General features: G+C 41.2%; 1 protein-coding gene across 1 annotated transcript; it reads right to left on the bottom strand.

Moving 5' to 3' along the window:
* Positions 1 to 3731: 3731 nt before the first annotated feature.
* FAS (Fas cell surface death receptor) lies at positions 3732 to 15473 on the bottom strand. Its single transcript, XM_065746175.1, has 9 exons — positions 15429 to 15473; positions 9474 to 9642; positions 8943 to 9074; positions 6598 to 6706; positions 6089 to 6153; positions 5700 to 5783; positions 5489 to 5559; positions 4988 to 5012; positions 3732 to 4239 (listed from the first exon to the last, which is right to left on the bottom strand). Exons 1-9 carry the CDS (start codon positions 15456 to 15458, stop codon positions 3824 to 3826), a joined length of 1101 nt encoding a protein of 366 aa, XP_065602247.1. The 5' UTR covers positions 15459 to 15473; the 3' UTR covers positions 3732 to 3823.
* Between the last annotated feature and the right edge of the window lie 286 nt (positions 15474 to 15759).

Genomic DNA, 15759 nt, shown 5'->3' with positions numbered 1-15759 from the left:
CTCTTTCAGGTGTCAGGTCTGCTTGTAAGAGCCTTACTTTTTAACATGTAACAGCCTCTACTGTTTGCAGCACGGGTGAAGGGATGGGTGGGCTTGCACCGCAAAGAGTGTGTGAGTTTCTGAGCAGACAGACCCATCCCTTGTGGGGTCACCTTCAGTTTGCAGGGGACCAAACTTCCATCTCTCAGGCCTCACGCTCCTATGTTCCTGTAATTCTGTTGTTGGTGTTTTAAAGTAACAACTGTTCAGCTTTTTATTTATTTTTATTTTTATTTCTGTAACAAATGCAATTGTATTGCAGTTTTCCTTTCCTGAAGAGGGAGCTTCCCCTTGAAATCTACTTTTTCAAAACATGCCAACTCATTCCCTGGACAAATTTCTGTTTCGGTTTCTATTTGCTTTTATGATGCTAGGTTTCTTCTAACTGTACAGTTGTATTAGCAAAAGCCATTTCTGTTGCTTTCATTTTCCTTTTTCCTTTTTTTTTCTTTTTTATCCCCCTGTTCCTTAGAGCTGAGAAGTGTTATTTTACATGGCTGTCTGCTTACACAGCACTGTCACTGGGGAGAAAAAAACTCATTATTGCACATGTGCAGATCGCAGTGCACAGGATAAAGATATCAGAAATAAGTTTCAGCCAGCAGCTAAGGTGGTTGCCATCTCCTTATCATCATGAAACTCAGTGCAGACTTTCTGAGAAGGAAAAGTGAGAGCAGATGGTGACACCATGCTGGTATAATTTTCCTGTGCAGCCCAAATTTGAGAATGAGGAGGCAATGGAAATTTGGGTATGCTAATGTGGCTCAGCAGAACTAAATCACGTGGTCCCTGGTCCAGCTACTTTAAGCTTGAACAGCTCTGCACTGCAATGTAGACATATATGCAGTGCTTTGAAAAAACAACTACATGATATCATCAGTCCTCTTGTTGTACAATGCTCTAATTAAGAAAAGAAATAGAATGTATGCTGACCACTAGAGTTTATGGCAGCCTGGGTTCAACCTTGTAGACATCTCCTGAGGAGAGAATGACTCATTGCTCAGGGACTTTTTTAAATTAACCGTTCTCATTGTACTGAGGTTGGGGAATTCCAGTGTATTGAAAGATAGAATCCACATTTTATCTCACTGCCATAATTTACGAGATTTGGGGCATCCATTTTAAGATCTGTCCCATCCAGACCAGTTATATTAACTGACACCAAAGCCCTAAGAACCTTGGTTTCTGGTGGCCAGATGCCATCTTTGAGTGATGGAGGCAGAACCAGAAAAGCTAAGGTTGAAGTCAAGTGAATGCTAATAGACCTGTAAGCTATATTTAAGCCTTCCTGGGTGGGACATGGTATAGGGAGCAGCCTGCCTACCAGGAACTGGAACTATCAGAGCATAGAGTTTTCCTTCCTTCCTGTCTTGGCTGTACTTCTGCATACTGCAGCCCAGGAAATAATTATGGCACTGCCTACATCACCACTGTGCTGCTTTTCTGAAAGGCAGACATTCTATTCTTCATGACTGAAACATGGCAGTGAGCAACACACTATCCCAGAGTATCAGATCTGTATAGACAGCACAGACACAAGTCAGTTATACAATGCTATGCCTTAACCACATTGTGGAGTTAGTCCTTAAACATCCAAGTCAAGTGTATAGATATTAAACCATTCAGCTACGGCTGTGCAAAGGCAAGCAGCATGGGGAATTTGGTACTGTAGTATTGGCAAGCTGACTTATCAGATCATGTAGAAAAAATGGAATGTTTAGAGGAAAGAGGCTCCAGTGCAGGTTCAAAGGCCAGCAGCATGACCTTTGAGAACATCCCTATTGCACCTGTAGGCACTCAGCCTTGTGCCGGGTTGATTCCCAGCACCTGGCTCCCTGCTTGTATGCTGAATCTGCCCTCCCCACACCCCAGGTGGCAAAAATTTGACCTGATTGTACACCCCACCCTTTAGCTTTTGGGCAGGTGTTCTTGTGTTTTAGTAGATTCTTGATACTTAATTGGAAATTCCTTCTGAGGAATAGATGGCAGAGCCAAAGAAGGTCCTGGAAAAAAGAAGAAATATCTAACCTTTTCAGTAAGATCTTCTGCTGAAAGATTTTGTGAGACTGCATAAATCTGTACATGAGCAAGAAAAGCCTCACTACAGAGCAGCTCAGTGCTATTGGTTTTTGAATTTAGGAGCCCTCTGGAATCTGTGATGAATCAAAGGTAAGGTGTTGGTTGGTTGGTTTTGTTTGTTTGGTGGTGGTGGTTGTTTCTTTCCTTCTTCTCTAGGAGAATGATCCCCTGTTTGTGATTTATGGGGCCTAGATAAAATTTTAAAATGACATTTAGATGTACGAAGGGAAATTCATGTGCTACTTATATATATATTTAATTTATTATGATGAAATTTTTATTGCGACAGTTCCCCCATTAAAAAATAAATGCTGTTGACTGCTACACACCCAGGTTTGGAGATCTCACAGTTTGTGCAGGTTGCCTTCAAATAGTGATGGCTTTGCTGTGCCACCTCAAATCTCACTTCTGATTTCTTTGAAGGTTGTTTTTTTTTTAATGAAAATAGGCTTGCAATCAGTCCAGAGAATATAGGAAATAGTATTCTTACTTACTACTGAAAGTTTTGGCAAAGAAAACTTATGTATCTATACATTCAGATAAATATGAACATAAACATTCCTTGAGAAGCCCAGCTGAGAAGGACTTGGGGTTCCTGGTGGATGAAAAGCTGGACGTGAGCAAACTGTGTGTGCTTGCAGCCTATAGGCTGAGTTACTTAAACAGGGGTGGAAGCACGGAGAGGGAGGCGACTGTGCACCCCCTTTTTATTGGGGGGGGGAGGGGAAAGACATGAGGGCTCAATCTGGAGTACTGTATCCAGGCCTGAGGTCCCCAACCCTGGAAAAATGTGGAGCTGTTGGAGTGGATGCAGAGCATGGTACCTCACCTCTGGAGATAAACTGAGGGAGCTGGGCTTGTTTAGCTTTGAGAAGAGACCTCAGGGAAACCTCAGTGCAGCCTTTAAATACTTAAAAGGAAGCTTAAACACAGGAGTGAGACTGAGTTTTTACAGAGGTAGATAGTGATAGGACAAGGGGGAATGGTTTTAAACTAGAAGAGAGGAAGTTTAGGTTAGATATTAGGAGGAAATGTATTACTCAGAGGGTGGTAAGGCACTGGAACAGGTGAGGTGGTCCAGAGAAGCTGTGGATGCCCAATCCCTGGAGGTGTGGTTCAATGGGGCCCTGGGCAGCCTGATCTAGGGTTAGCAACCTTGCCCATAGCAGGTGATCTTTAAAAAAAAGTCCCTTCCAACCCAAGCCATTCCATGATTAATATATCTACATCTAATTAATTCTGAATATATCATACAAAAGTTTATTTTGTTGTTGTTGAAGCATTTTTCCTGGTGTATTTCATAGACTCTTAATGCCAGGGTTTTTACTTTGAAAAAATGCACAATTCCATAATTACAATGTAATTGAAACACTACACTGAGTCAGTGTGCAGGACTAACACATTTGAGTTAAACCTTTCTAACAGTGACTGCTTCGCTCTTTTTGTAACACCTCCTATAGCTGAACTCTTCCACTGTTATGTTTAATAAGCCATACATCTTCTCTGTCCCATTTTTAACAATCAAAGCCAACAGTTAAGACTTTTTGTAGAGGTACGTTTCCTTTAAAAAAAAAATCCTAACTATTCTTCATTTCTTGTGGTAAAAGAAAAAGCTCCCTGAGCTGTTAACAAAATGGCCTTAGAACCATTGCTATTTGTAGTATTAAAAATACTGAGTTAGAAATAATTTTCTTATGATACTATGCTATGTCTCTTCCAAACTATCAGGGCAGGTTTTACTTAGCTCAGCATTATTGCAATAGGATTTTCCACCTTCCTGACTGCAGGTTTTGCTTTGCTCCATTTTATCATTATAAGTCAGTCTCTTTTCCTGATGGCTGGAGGCAGCTGCCTTCAGTTTTTCCTCAATTTTATCAGCTACTGCACGCATTTTTAAATCTCTCAGGCTGCTTATTAGGGTTCCATAGGCTCCTTTCATTCCATGTCTTTGATACCACCTCTGAAAGAGCTTAATCTTCTGTTCAGATGTATTAAGCCAATTATCCCGGAGAACTTCATCTATGGTCGGTTCTGGTAGTAGGTGATGACGAACAAATGCCATTACTTCATCTAGTGTCATCTCCTCCACAATGTCAGGGATATGGTGGCTCAGGTCAACATCTAGAAGCATGAAAAGAAATGAATGCTCTTGACACTGACATCTGTTTGCTGGCTTTGTGTGTTTTTTGTTGCTGTTGTTTTTTTCTTCTTTTTAATCATCTGTATTCAGAGCTGTTACTTCTATTTAAAACAGACCAAGCTTCAGATATTCATGACTCCATATGTTTAAAGTGTGATTTTTGCACTGTGTAACTGCCTTCTGGCACCTGAAATAGAACTTGTTTCCTTTGTAACCTCTTCATCACTTCTAACCTCTACAAAGCCTCATCATGCCTCATTTACTAGAATTGAGAAAAGAACAAGACAGGTCTTTTGTTACTATATAGTCTTGGAGCTTGTACTGTTCTCCTGTTGAGTGTTACCACTGTGTTTTTGCCCATGAACATAAGATGGGTCCTGTTTCTGTGATTGCACTGCTGGCTGCAGGGCTACTCCATTATTAGAATTAATGATTCTAGAAATCCAGCTTGCTGCCTCTTGGTGTCCATTATGTATACAGAATAGAAATGCACCTGTTGTCAGTAGTTGCTTCCTACAAAGAAATTCCTCCTCAGGCAAAAGGTTAATGGCACCACTGAATGCTTTAAGTACATGATGACGTGGCATTTCTATAATAAGCATTCACAGTTGTGCCAGAGTGACAGCTCTACAAAATGGCAGAGTCTACACAAAAAAATACCCTTTCTTTAGCACAGAATTTGTCTGTATTTTTATTTTACTAAAGTTTGAGAAATTACTTGTCTCTTACCTGCATCTATGAGTATTAAAGTCTCCTGAAAAAAGAAGCAAGCGAGAAATGAGTGCAAAAATCTTTTGTAAAAGACCAACCCCATATAATAGGAAAAACAGATTACATCACACTTCTGAAATGTTCTTTTATCTTTCTCCATGATTCTCCTGTTTTATGAGATATGGAATCGGACTGGACCCGTATTTCATTTGAGTAAGTTTGGGGAATCACCTCAGAATTGCTACTGCATAAAAATATGCACAGGGATAGGAGGTTCAGTGGAGGTGTGAAGATTGATGAAGTTCTGATCTTGGTTATGTACTTGAGTGCAATAACAAATCTTAAGAAATGATATGGGGCTCCTTTTGCTTCTCCCAAGATTCCTCACAGTAAAATTTTACTTCACTGATCTCATAGAAGAGAGACATACACGCTCTTGGGCAGTCCCACAGTAATTTAAATGGAGCCAAGTTCCCTACATCCAGCTGAGTTTTATTTGATCTAAGCAATGATACTTACATAAGAACTGTCTCTTCTAGCTGCTGCGACAGCCCCGTTATCTTGGATAGAATGCTTCTGTTTTCTCTTTGCTAAAACTATAAAACAAAACATTTTAATAATTTGGGGCAGTGTAATTCTCTGGACACCAAGAATATAAGATTACATCTGAGTAAGCAGCTGAATATTTTATTCAGAGTATGGCATTAACAAGGAACAGGGAATTACTTACAGTAGAATATTAATCCTGCTGTACCTAGTAAAGCTACCACAGTTACGACAATAATTGCGGTGCCCCAAGATGGCATTCCTGCTTCTGTTGAAACAATGGAAACATTACGTGAAAGCTAAGTGCAATACAGCAACGTGCTTGAAAATTTTAACAAGATTTCATCAGATTATAGAGACCCTTTTGTTGTCTCCAAGTAGCAGAAGCAGCGCTTGAGCCACTCCATTACAAATCTGATCAAGAGAAAAGAGCAGTCGTGCTCCATCAGTCAGTGTAAGGCCCAGCAGACAGTGTCAGGAATCTCTATGGGTCACTGTATAGAACACTGTACAATTCCAATAGCCTTGCAACACACAGCAGTTGGCAGACCATGCTAGGTTTCAAAATGGTACCTTGCATCCCGCATACAGTGTCTGAAGTTGAATTACATTCCTTTTCAACAAGGCCATTTTCACATCTGCAGAAAATATAAATTATTGTGGCATTTGTTTCTCCCTTCAAAAATTGCCTAAGAGAGCAAATCACAATCTTCTATTGCTTTTTAATCAGCTAATGGTGTCACACACCAGGATGCTGGACTTTGGAACTTAACAAGTATGAAAATAGTATGGGAAAAATATGGAAATGACATAACAGTAGGTCACACAAAAGCAACAGGAAAGCTTAGATACTTAAGAGTTTTTGGAGAGTATATAGAGAGTTGGTGTATTTATAAATATTTTTATGCATAAATTAAAATTAGTTAGACTGAATAAAGCCAGCTGAATAAGCTAAGTACAAAGCAGAACTAGTCTTGTTTTCCCTTATTACCATAGCCTCTGTCTTGAAACTGGTTGGAAAAAAAAAGTATGGTAATGTGATCTTAACAGTGTCATATTTAACAATGAAGGCATCCACTTACATGGTACACGACTCGCAATGTGTACAAGAAGGAGAACTGCAGTAATAGTTCTTCGCACAGGTGCACTCTGTGTTCTCTGTTGGGGTACAGTTCTTTGCAACCTCCCAACCTAAAATGAATTATTAAAGTTTGTTAGTTGGAAAAAGTAGGCCTTTGCTCACAAGCTCTTGTTCTCAGACCTATGGGTCTTTAGCACCACCACTGCTGGCACTGGTGACACTTCATAACAACAAGATAGCTTTTGTAAGGAACCTTGCTTTGTGGGTACTGGAAATACAAAGATGGCAAAGAGACCTCTGCTGGCCAAGAGCTCAAAAAGCTGATCACACAGTAAAGGACTCATTTGGTGCTGCCATATGTTGTCAGCTTCTTTTTCCCTTAGGAAAAACAAAGTGTAAAGCTAGAAAGGACCAAAGAAGATCACATAACCTATCTCTTGGTTGTCTGTCAGAGACAAGGTCTTTACTCTCCCCGACAGACAAGGTTTTATCTCTTCCTGAGAACCTTCAATAGTGAGGAATTTCACTCTTTCTATCTAACATGTTCCCTGCGTAAGTTTCAAACCAAGTTTATTATTTTCCTCCTGTCCTCAATGCATGTTAAGAGGTGATCTCTATCTAAGAATAAATGTTTTTGCATTAAAGAATATTGTAAATAGGTCTATTTACTGTGGAATCTATTTTCTTAAGTATGAATAGAAGGGAACTTTTGAGTTACCATATTCAGTGTCCTGCTATAACAGAAAACCATGTTATCTCTAAAGTTTAATTACTGTGAAACTGATGCCAAAGCCATTCATGAAAATACCAAACATAAATGGTTTTAAGAATGATTCTCATGGAACTTAGGTTTTAATTTTCCTCCTGCCTAGTACTTTCTACTAACTTCTCTTCAACTTTATTTTCCATGAGATAATGTGACTAATCATCCTTCCACTACATTGGAGTTAAAAACTGTCTCCCTACTTACCAAACTGGATTTTTGATGTGAGGAATGCAGAACTATCCTTCCCTAAATTCAGCTATACCAGACACCTGGTGAAACTGGTATGAGATGTGTTTTATGGATTAAAAAGATATATATATATATGTATGCGTCTATGACTGATAAGGGATTTCTGGGACTTGGTGTCCCCCAGCAGGTAAATGCACAAAGTGCTCATTAATAGATACTAAATTGTCTGCTTAGAAATGGACCTTCTAACATCCTACCACCTATTGCCTAAAGAATGCTGGGTAGTCTGACACAGTAGAGCATGCCTTATAATATCACGACTTGATCCTACATCCTACACAGTATACTGAACGTATAAAAAGCATCAGCTTTTTATGCATTGTATCATGTCATTATATCAGCTCAAGAAATTGCAGGTAATATTAACTGCCTGAAAGACTACAAAGGAAATCACTGGGAATGCTCTCTTCTCTTCTTCTACAACACCCCTCTTCTTTTAAAATAGAGGATGAAGAAGAGAGAGCAAGCTTTCCTTCATTGACTCTAACCACTCTGTATTGGGTCTTCTTTTTGAGGAGAAAAGCCCATGCTCAAAACAGGATTCTTATATCCTATTTCACATCTCCACCATAACTCTGAAACTGCAATCAACAGATTTGTTTTTTTACGTATATACTGATGTTCTTGGAGGGCAATTAAAGATAAACGGAGGCTTTTGAGAACGTGTGACCTCTGAGAACATAGAAGATATCTTCATCTCAGGGTTGATGAAGGAAATAAGGTGCAGCATCCTGTCAGTCTTTTATTCTGTTATTGTATTATTATTACTGTAGACATTATTATCAGTAAAGTTACTGAGAGAAGCTATTTGTCATGCTTCCAACAAGTGGACAACTACATACCAATAACACCACTATCTATAGGGCCCTTACTATGACTCATAAAGTAATATAGTGCTTGTAAAATAATCTAACGGGAATATATCATAACCCAGAGTTGAGGTTAGTGCGTTAGTATTAACTGCTGTAAATCAAACTAGCAACATCAGAGTTATCTTGGGATGGTGGAGTTACCTGCCTGTATGCACAGAAAGACAGTGCAGAGGCAAGTGTGGAATAGATGGGATGTTACTCTCTAAATACTTCCTGGCTGAGCAAATATAGATATAAAGAAAAATAATGGACCAATACAGCTTGTTCCTATTTCTACTCTGTTCTTAGAAAAGAAACTGGAGGATAAGTTTAAGACTATGTTATAAACTTCTCCGCATCAAACTTGTAAAATGTTTTCATCTGTATGCTACTCATTACTTGGGGATTGCAGAGATCTTTCAGTTGAATCTTGTTTCTAAATAGACTTGCTGTCTAGATTTGCTATTTCTATAGACATACCAAGCATTCTGTCACAGGAATGACATCTCATACACTCGTCCAAATCATTGATATGATCCATAAACTCCTCTCCAGATTTACATGGTACACAATCTGCCTCAGTTTTTGGACAGTTAGTATTTTTAACATAACCTGAAAAGAGACAGAGAAACAAGAAAAACATATATAATGCCTTTGAACAAAGACCATCAGCTTCAGGACCTCTGTCAGACTTCTTTTTAATCCCTAATACATTTCCATTTACAAATACAGATAGAATCCATACTCTTTATGCATACATATGTACTCTTCAGGAAGGCAGCGTATATGAGATCTAATTATCCCTCTCTCTTCCTCCAATTTAGGACAGGAAGAAAACACGCCGAACAAAACTGTACATGTAACATGGGAAAATCCATGAATATATATAGAGGATGCAGCTAGAATGAAGTGCATCCAGAAAACTATAGCTGAGTTGTAGTTTTATGTAATTGCACATGTTGTGGTTTCCACTTTAATGACTTTTCAGCACAGTCTTACAATGATACTCACCAGGTTCACATTTCATGCAACATTGATCATTTAAACTGTACTCCTTCTCTGTACAAGTAATTTCTCGCTTAGCAATGTTCCTTTTCCTTGTGGTAGGTTTATTGTGTGCTGTGTGTATGGGAATTTCTGTATCATTTCTGCAATGTGTTTCCACAATCAACACAACCACCTAGGAGAGAAGAACAGCAAATTATATAGGGAATTATCAAGGACTGTAGGTGCATGTTATTGCTAGCACAGAGCTACACCAGCACTTTTAATCCATTGCTAAAGATGTTCATACTCACCCCTTTACTGAAGTTCCTTACTATGTCAGAAGAGTTAATGGATAATGAGAAGACAGATTTAATGCTTTTAACTCTACCATTGCAGGCACTGTTTGTATGAAAATCAATGCTTGAGAAGTTGCCCATGCATCTGAGATGTAAAAGATAGCTTCATATGCCTAATTCTGGCACAAACCAAAGAACTCCCATTATTTTCTTGAAGAGCTTTCTGTGCATCTTATCACTGAGCCTAAAGCTGCCCTGAGTCAGTGGTAACATTCTTGCATACAGAATATTTTTAATACAAATTGTATATAATAGATTTTTGTTACTCTAGTGTTGCTTGCAAATGCTTCTCTAAAGAAAAAAAAAATAATTGTGCTTTAATATCACTCCAAATACTTGATTTGTAAATTGATCTCATTTTACTTTGCTTTCCAGTTCAGTTATTTTTCTCCTCAGCAGATGATGCTTATACAGTCCTAAAGAAGTTATCACTCTCCTTCCTAATTTACACCCCTATTTCAATTTTTTTAATTCATTCTCAAATTAAACTGTATAAATGCCTGGGTTTTGTTGGTTTTGTCTGCCAGAGGATGATATTTAATGGCTAATTCATGCAGTCCTTACAGTTTTGTGTGAAACTGCTTCAACACCAACCATTACTTTAGTTAGATGCAAAAAATTGTCTACTTATGGTAAAAACTTACTGGAAAAGGGGCTCGGATTTCAAACTGGCTTCTTATGTCAAGGAATTGTTATCTGTATGTGGTGAACTGATGTAATCAATACAATGACTGTCTGGTGACTTCTACAAGTATCTGCTTCTATCAATCCTCTAGGTTATTCATACGTGGGAAGATTAAAAACCTTCTCTTACTGCTCATCTGTTTTAAAATGTGTATCCTCTCAGCTACTAGGTGGAACTTAGGAAGGCCTTTGTTCACACCTGGAGGAGAGGTTTCAGCAAACAAAACACTAGTTGAACACTTGAGCAGACTGAGTGCATTGCTTTCCCTGTTCAGCACTCTGACTTCGGTGCCTAAGCTTTCAGGACATGCTTCTCTGAATCCGCATGCAGAGGTGTTAAAAGCTTACTTTTTTTTTGTTGTTTTTGTTTTTTACAGAAACTCGCAAGCTGATGTGCCAAATTCACGTTTGTTTTCCTTTTGGCTGAGAAATCAGTATAACAGCTGGGATTGAAAGTCCAATCAGAAGGTAGTTACCAAAAAGCAGGTTTCTCTCCCTGCAGTGCAGTGCCTGTTTTCTGTCAGGTGATGATGATGTCTGCTGCTCCATGTGCTGCTGCCTCTGGGGGCCAGGCCCCAAGGGCAGCCCTGCAGGGGTGACTGCATGTGGAGTTGGGCAGAGGATGCCGTTTGTTGAGGTGGTCCAAGAGCATCCATTTCTGTTAGACTTGGAAATGGGGCAGGAAGTTGGGGTCTGGAGGCCCTGGCAGCTCTGAGGCAGCCAGCTCCAAAAAACTGAAAGCCTGGTGCCATCAAGCCCCACGTGTAGTTGTGCATGTGGAGGACAGATGTGAGCGGTGCTTGCAGCATGAGGAAGTCAGTGGGGAAGTGAATGGTTGTTCTCTCCTCTCTGATGGAGGTACTGTGACTCAGCAGTAATGTGCAGCACAGTGGCAGACCTGAGCACGCAGCAAATGTCTTCGATGCACCCACATACATCTCAGCACCCTCCGCCCTACCATGGCACCAAAACAGCTCCTTTCTCATCATCTGCCCTCACTTGCCTGGCCATACACCACTGGGGAGCAGCTACCATCCTGCTTCCGGCACCCAAATCTCTCACTTAGAGCTGTAAAGCAGCAGTTGTGGCTTTTGAAGAATAATAATAAGACCCCAAGCTGCAGTAACAAAGAGTGAAGATTACCTCAGCCCTACTGCAACCCTAATGTGTCTACAAACCTCTCTTGGGCATGGCAGAGGGACTGAATGACGCTCACAAAGAACAGGGTGTGCGCTGTGTAAGAAAGAGTACAGAGAGTCAAGTCGGAAATGGGATACAATGAAAGAAGGAAAAAGCTCTTTCTAAATGACTACTGTCAGTAAAAGTTAGTAGAGTTGCTTTTAGGGTTTACTGAACGACTGCAATCACAGTGCGCGCATGGACACTATTCCCTCAAGCAAAACTCAGTTTTGTATTTATACAGACAAACCAAGCTGATAGCATGGGGAGAGACAGAAACGTGCTTTTTTTGATGGAAGCCTTCCACTGTCACTTGCCGAGATGAACTTCCTGGTACACTTACAAGAAGTGAGGATCACTTCTCAGAAATTGACTTTAAGCAGCACCTAGCACCTACATAGCTTCTGCATGCAGGGGCTTCGTACAGCACCTTCCTGCATAAGGAATAATGAGAAACCTTCAAGGATTTTGGCTTAACAAGTTTTAAAAATTAAAGTGTTACTTTTATCCTCCAGGTTTTACACCCTCTTAAAATCATTTCACTTCCCCAGTAAGTGTTGGACTGTTGTTTAGCATTCAGAGCACAGCTCAATTCCTTTCCTTGCTGCTGCTGAGCAGTGAGTGCTACAAGCACAAAGGAAGCGTTTTAGGGGGTTTCAGAGAGGCAGGGGTGACAGGTGCTTTTTTATGATGTGTACGTTCAAATGGGGGCTGTGTGTTTTCAGTCTAAAATGACTCACAAATGCTTTGCTCTACTCTTCTCATCCTAAACTAAAAAAGCTTTTGTATCTAAAGACTGACTGAACTGAGCAGTACACAGATGTAGAAGCAATCACAGACAATTATTGCATGGGCCCAGATTTTTGGTTTTGCTCTTTCTGCATTGCATAGGAATTTGAGAGAACTTCTTTCTTCTCAGACTCCTCTTTTCTTCCGCTCCTACAGCATCCTCCAACATACTTTCAGCAACCAGCATGAGAGGTAGAAAACCTGCCTCCATCTGTGCTTCCAGGGCAGTGACAAGAGTTATAGTTCCCTTGAAAACCAGTGATTTTGTAATTTACAGTCCTCAGATTCTTCCTGTTTCAAGTGTTCTTCATAATGGGTCAGCTTCCTTGACTGGAAGACTTTCAGCAGACACCTTGTGGGGCTGTAAGATCACCCTGGAGGTTCAACAGATCTGTTATTTGCATACAGGCCTTTGTAAAACTTTTACAGTATTTCACCCTCTAGGTAAAAAAAAAAAAATTGTTGCTGCTTTTTTGTTATAATACCTTTGATCTTTAGTAAGCCACTTCTCCCATTCCTAAGCCATAGATGCCTACAGATGAGAGGGCTGATGCTTTTAGAAGTTGGTGACTATTTTCCTTCCACGTTTATTACAGAGATAACATGCATGAGGTCATCAGGGGCTTTCTAAGTGTTAAAAAACGACGGGGGGGAGGGAAGATTTGAGGATTTTCTTTTGTTGTTGTTTTTGCTAAGAAAAACCTTTGCTCATTTTCTTTTTTTTTTCTTTTAATTTTATTTTTTTATTATTATTTGCTTCTGGTATTTCTCTGACTATCTGCAGTCAGCTCCATCTTAGTAGAGTTTTCCATGTAAGTAGTCTCACTTAGGCAATCCCTTTCAAGATGACTTTTTCAGAGTGAGGAATTATACTCCTTGTTACAAGTATTCTCTGCTTCAGTTCTTTTGTACAACAAAGATTACTGCTTCCAGTATTTCCAGTATCAATTTTTCCCTGTCTCTTTTTTCCCCCACTAATGCGGAAGTCAGTAGTTAGCACCAAAGCAAGCACTAAAATACTTCTTCACGTTCTAACTTCTTTTATGAGGAGGACGAAGAAAGCAGCTTTATTTTCTGAGGCCTAGCAATGGGAGTTGATTTTTCCCCATGAATAGAAGCATCCTGACCTCCCAAAAATTTGAGGTGCAGATGCTCAGCATCTGCAATGGCAACAACCCCTCAGTTACCGTCATGTCTTAAATCAGCTGTCCAAACTCAATCCATGAATGTTTCACATCTCAGTTGTCTCACATGCCAACCACAGCAGCATATTTGGGGATGGGAATAGTATGGCTGTTGCTTTGTTAATTTTCCTTTTCCTTTTTTAGGAGTATTGTAATAGTAAACACTACTGACTTTAAAAGATTTGGAAGGTATTAATAGCTCCCACCTTGCTTTGATGATACTGTGGCTATGAGGTGGACGGGGTAGAAATTTAGGAATTTTTCCCTTTTCCTCCAGACCTGGCGTGCTTATACTTTTCAGCTGAGTCCTGGGACATCCTATGACTTTATGGCTGCTTATATGCATACATTTAAATATTTGTATTGGTCCAATGCAAAGAAAAAAAGAGGGGTCAGCACAGCCATGTGGGTCTGCTTTCGAAGGCCTATTGTCTAACCTCCCAGAAGACTGCCTGCTTTGTAAATAATTGTATCAAATCATTACAAAATATTTAGATAACATTTTGCAAGATGGCTTATTCTTCTAGAGTGCGTCTATGAGTAATATGTGGTTTTGTGGATTGTTTTACAGGGTAAACTTAGACGTTTTCTAGCTATGTGGGTCATTGCTATTTTGCATTAATATCCTTGCAACTGCTTTTACTTTAGCACAACAGGGAGTTGCTTGCAAAATTGAGGTTTAATTCACAAACTCCTTTCACGTTCTGGTTGAATGAAGTTAGTAGGTCAAGTATTGTCAGGCTTACTGATTTATAAGTAGTGGAACCACACTCTAATAAAAAAATATATATATCCTTTTTAATAGGATGCATGCAGGAGTGCAGCAGTCTAAGGGGAACCAAATTTGGAAACAATTGGAAAGTAAGAATAGGAATTCTTCTACTCCAGAAGCTGTGAGGTAAGAGAAGGTATATTTTTAGATCTTAATTTATGTCCTGAATAGTTCTAAGACACCGAGCTAGGCCGATATTTCCACCACTTGTTTGCTGCCTGTACCGCAAGAGATATTAAATGCTTCCGTCGGCAGCTCCTTGTATTTAACTACGCTTTTGTGCAAGGGTGTAGGAAGGACCTTACAAATCACCCCATAAATCCCTTTCTTTACTCTCTGCTGTATAATAAATCATACCTGTACGGTTTCTAACTTAACACCGGCCAAACCTAAGACAACTCATATTCAGAGGGAGCGCAACCACAGAATGAAAAGATTGTGTGTGTGAATCCCAGCGTGTCCCGCGGGGCGAGGACCGGGCTGGGGCAGCGGCAGTGCCGCATCTCCTCGGCTCTATCGCATCTGTGCTAGGGGCTGCCCGCGCTGCAGGCGCTGAAGCACCTCGCTGAGGCAAAATGAACGTGAAGGCATCTTTAATGATGATAATAAACGCAGGCGGGTGAGCCATGCCCCGAGGGTACCGAGACGTGTACTCTGCGCGGGGCGATGATTCACGCGAGAAACGCCCTGCCCTGCTTGCACTAAGTGCCGCGGCTCAGGGTGCTGAGTCCAAGGGCTCCAGCTTTCCCGGGCTCGCCGCTGCTTGCGGCCCGGAGCTCCTCCACCGCAGCCGTTCCCCCTGCGCTGCCCTCCCGGCCCGCGTCCCCGCACCGTGACGGTACGCGCTCCGCCCTACGTGTTAGCTATAACGCAGCGAGGAGTCCCGATCCTGAACTAACCGCATGAGTTCCCGAAGGAAAAAAAAAAAAAAAGACTGTTTTTGCGGCAGGGCAGCGCTTTCGGCACAGCTACCGCTCCGGTCACCCCAACACCCCGCTGCCCGGCGGCCACTTACGAGGAGCAGGTGGAAGAGTTCCCGCGCCATGTCTCCGCACAGTGCCGTCCCGCCTACAAAGCGAAAGCCGCCGGCTCCTGGCCCAGCCGGGCTCCTCCCATGTTGGTAAACACGGCTCCAGCCCGCCCCGGCCCGGCCCCTCGGGGAACGCCGGCACCACGCGGGGCTGATGGCCCTGGCTGCCACCACCCTGGAGCCGTCCCTCGGTAGCGGCTGTGCTGTGCTCTCGCCGTGTGATATCGGTAGGGACAGCTCGGGGCAGGGTATCCTGAATCCCCAGGGGCGCGGCAGGCGTTTGGACCGAGTTAAATGCATTGCGCTTTCTTGCGCT

This window comes from Cyrtonyx montezumae, unplaced genomic scaffold (assembly GCF_038088225.1).
Source record: "Cyrtonyx montezumae isolate F1298 unplaced genomic scaffold, pur_monq_1.0 scaffold_4, whole genome shotgun sequence".
NCBI lineage: Eukaryota > Metazoa > Chordata > Aves > Galliformes > Odontophoridae > Cyrtonyx > Cyrtonyx montezumae.
This window is presented reverse-complemented; position numbering and strand designations above follow the sequence as displayed.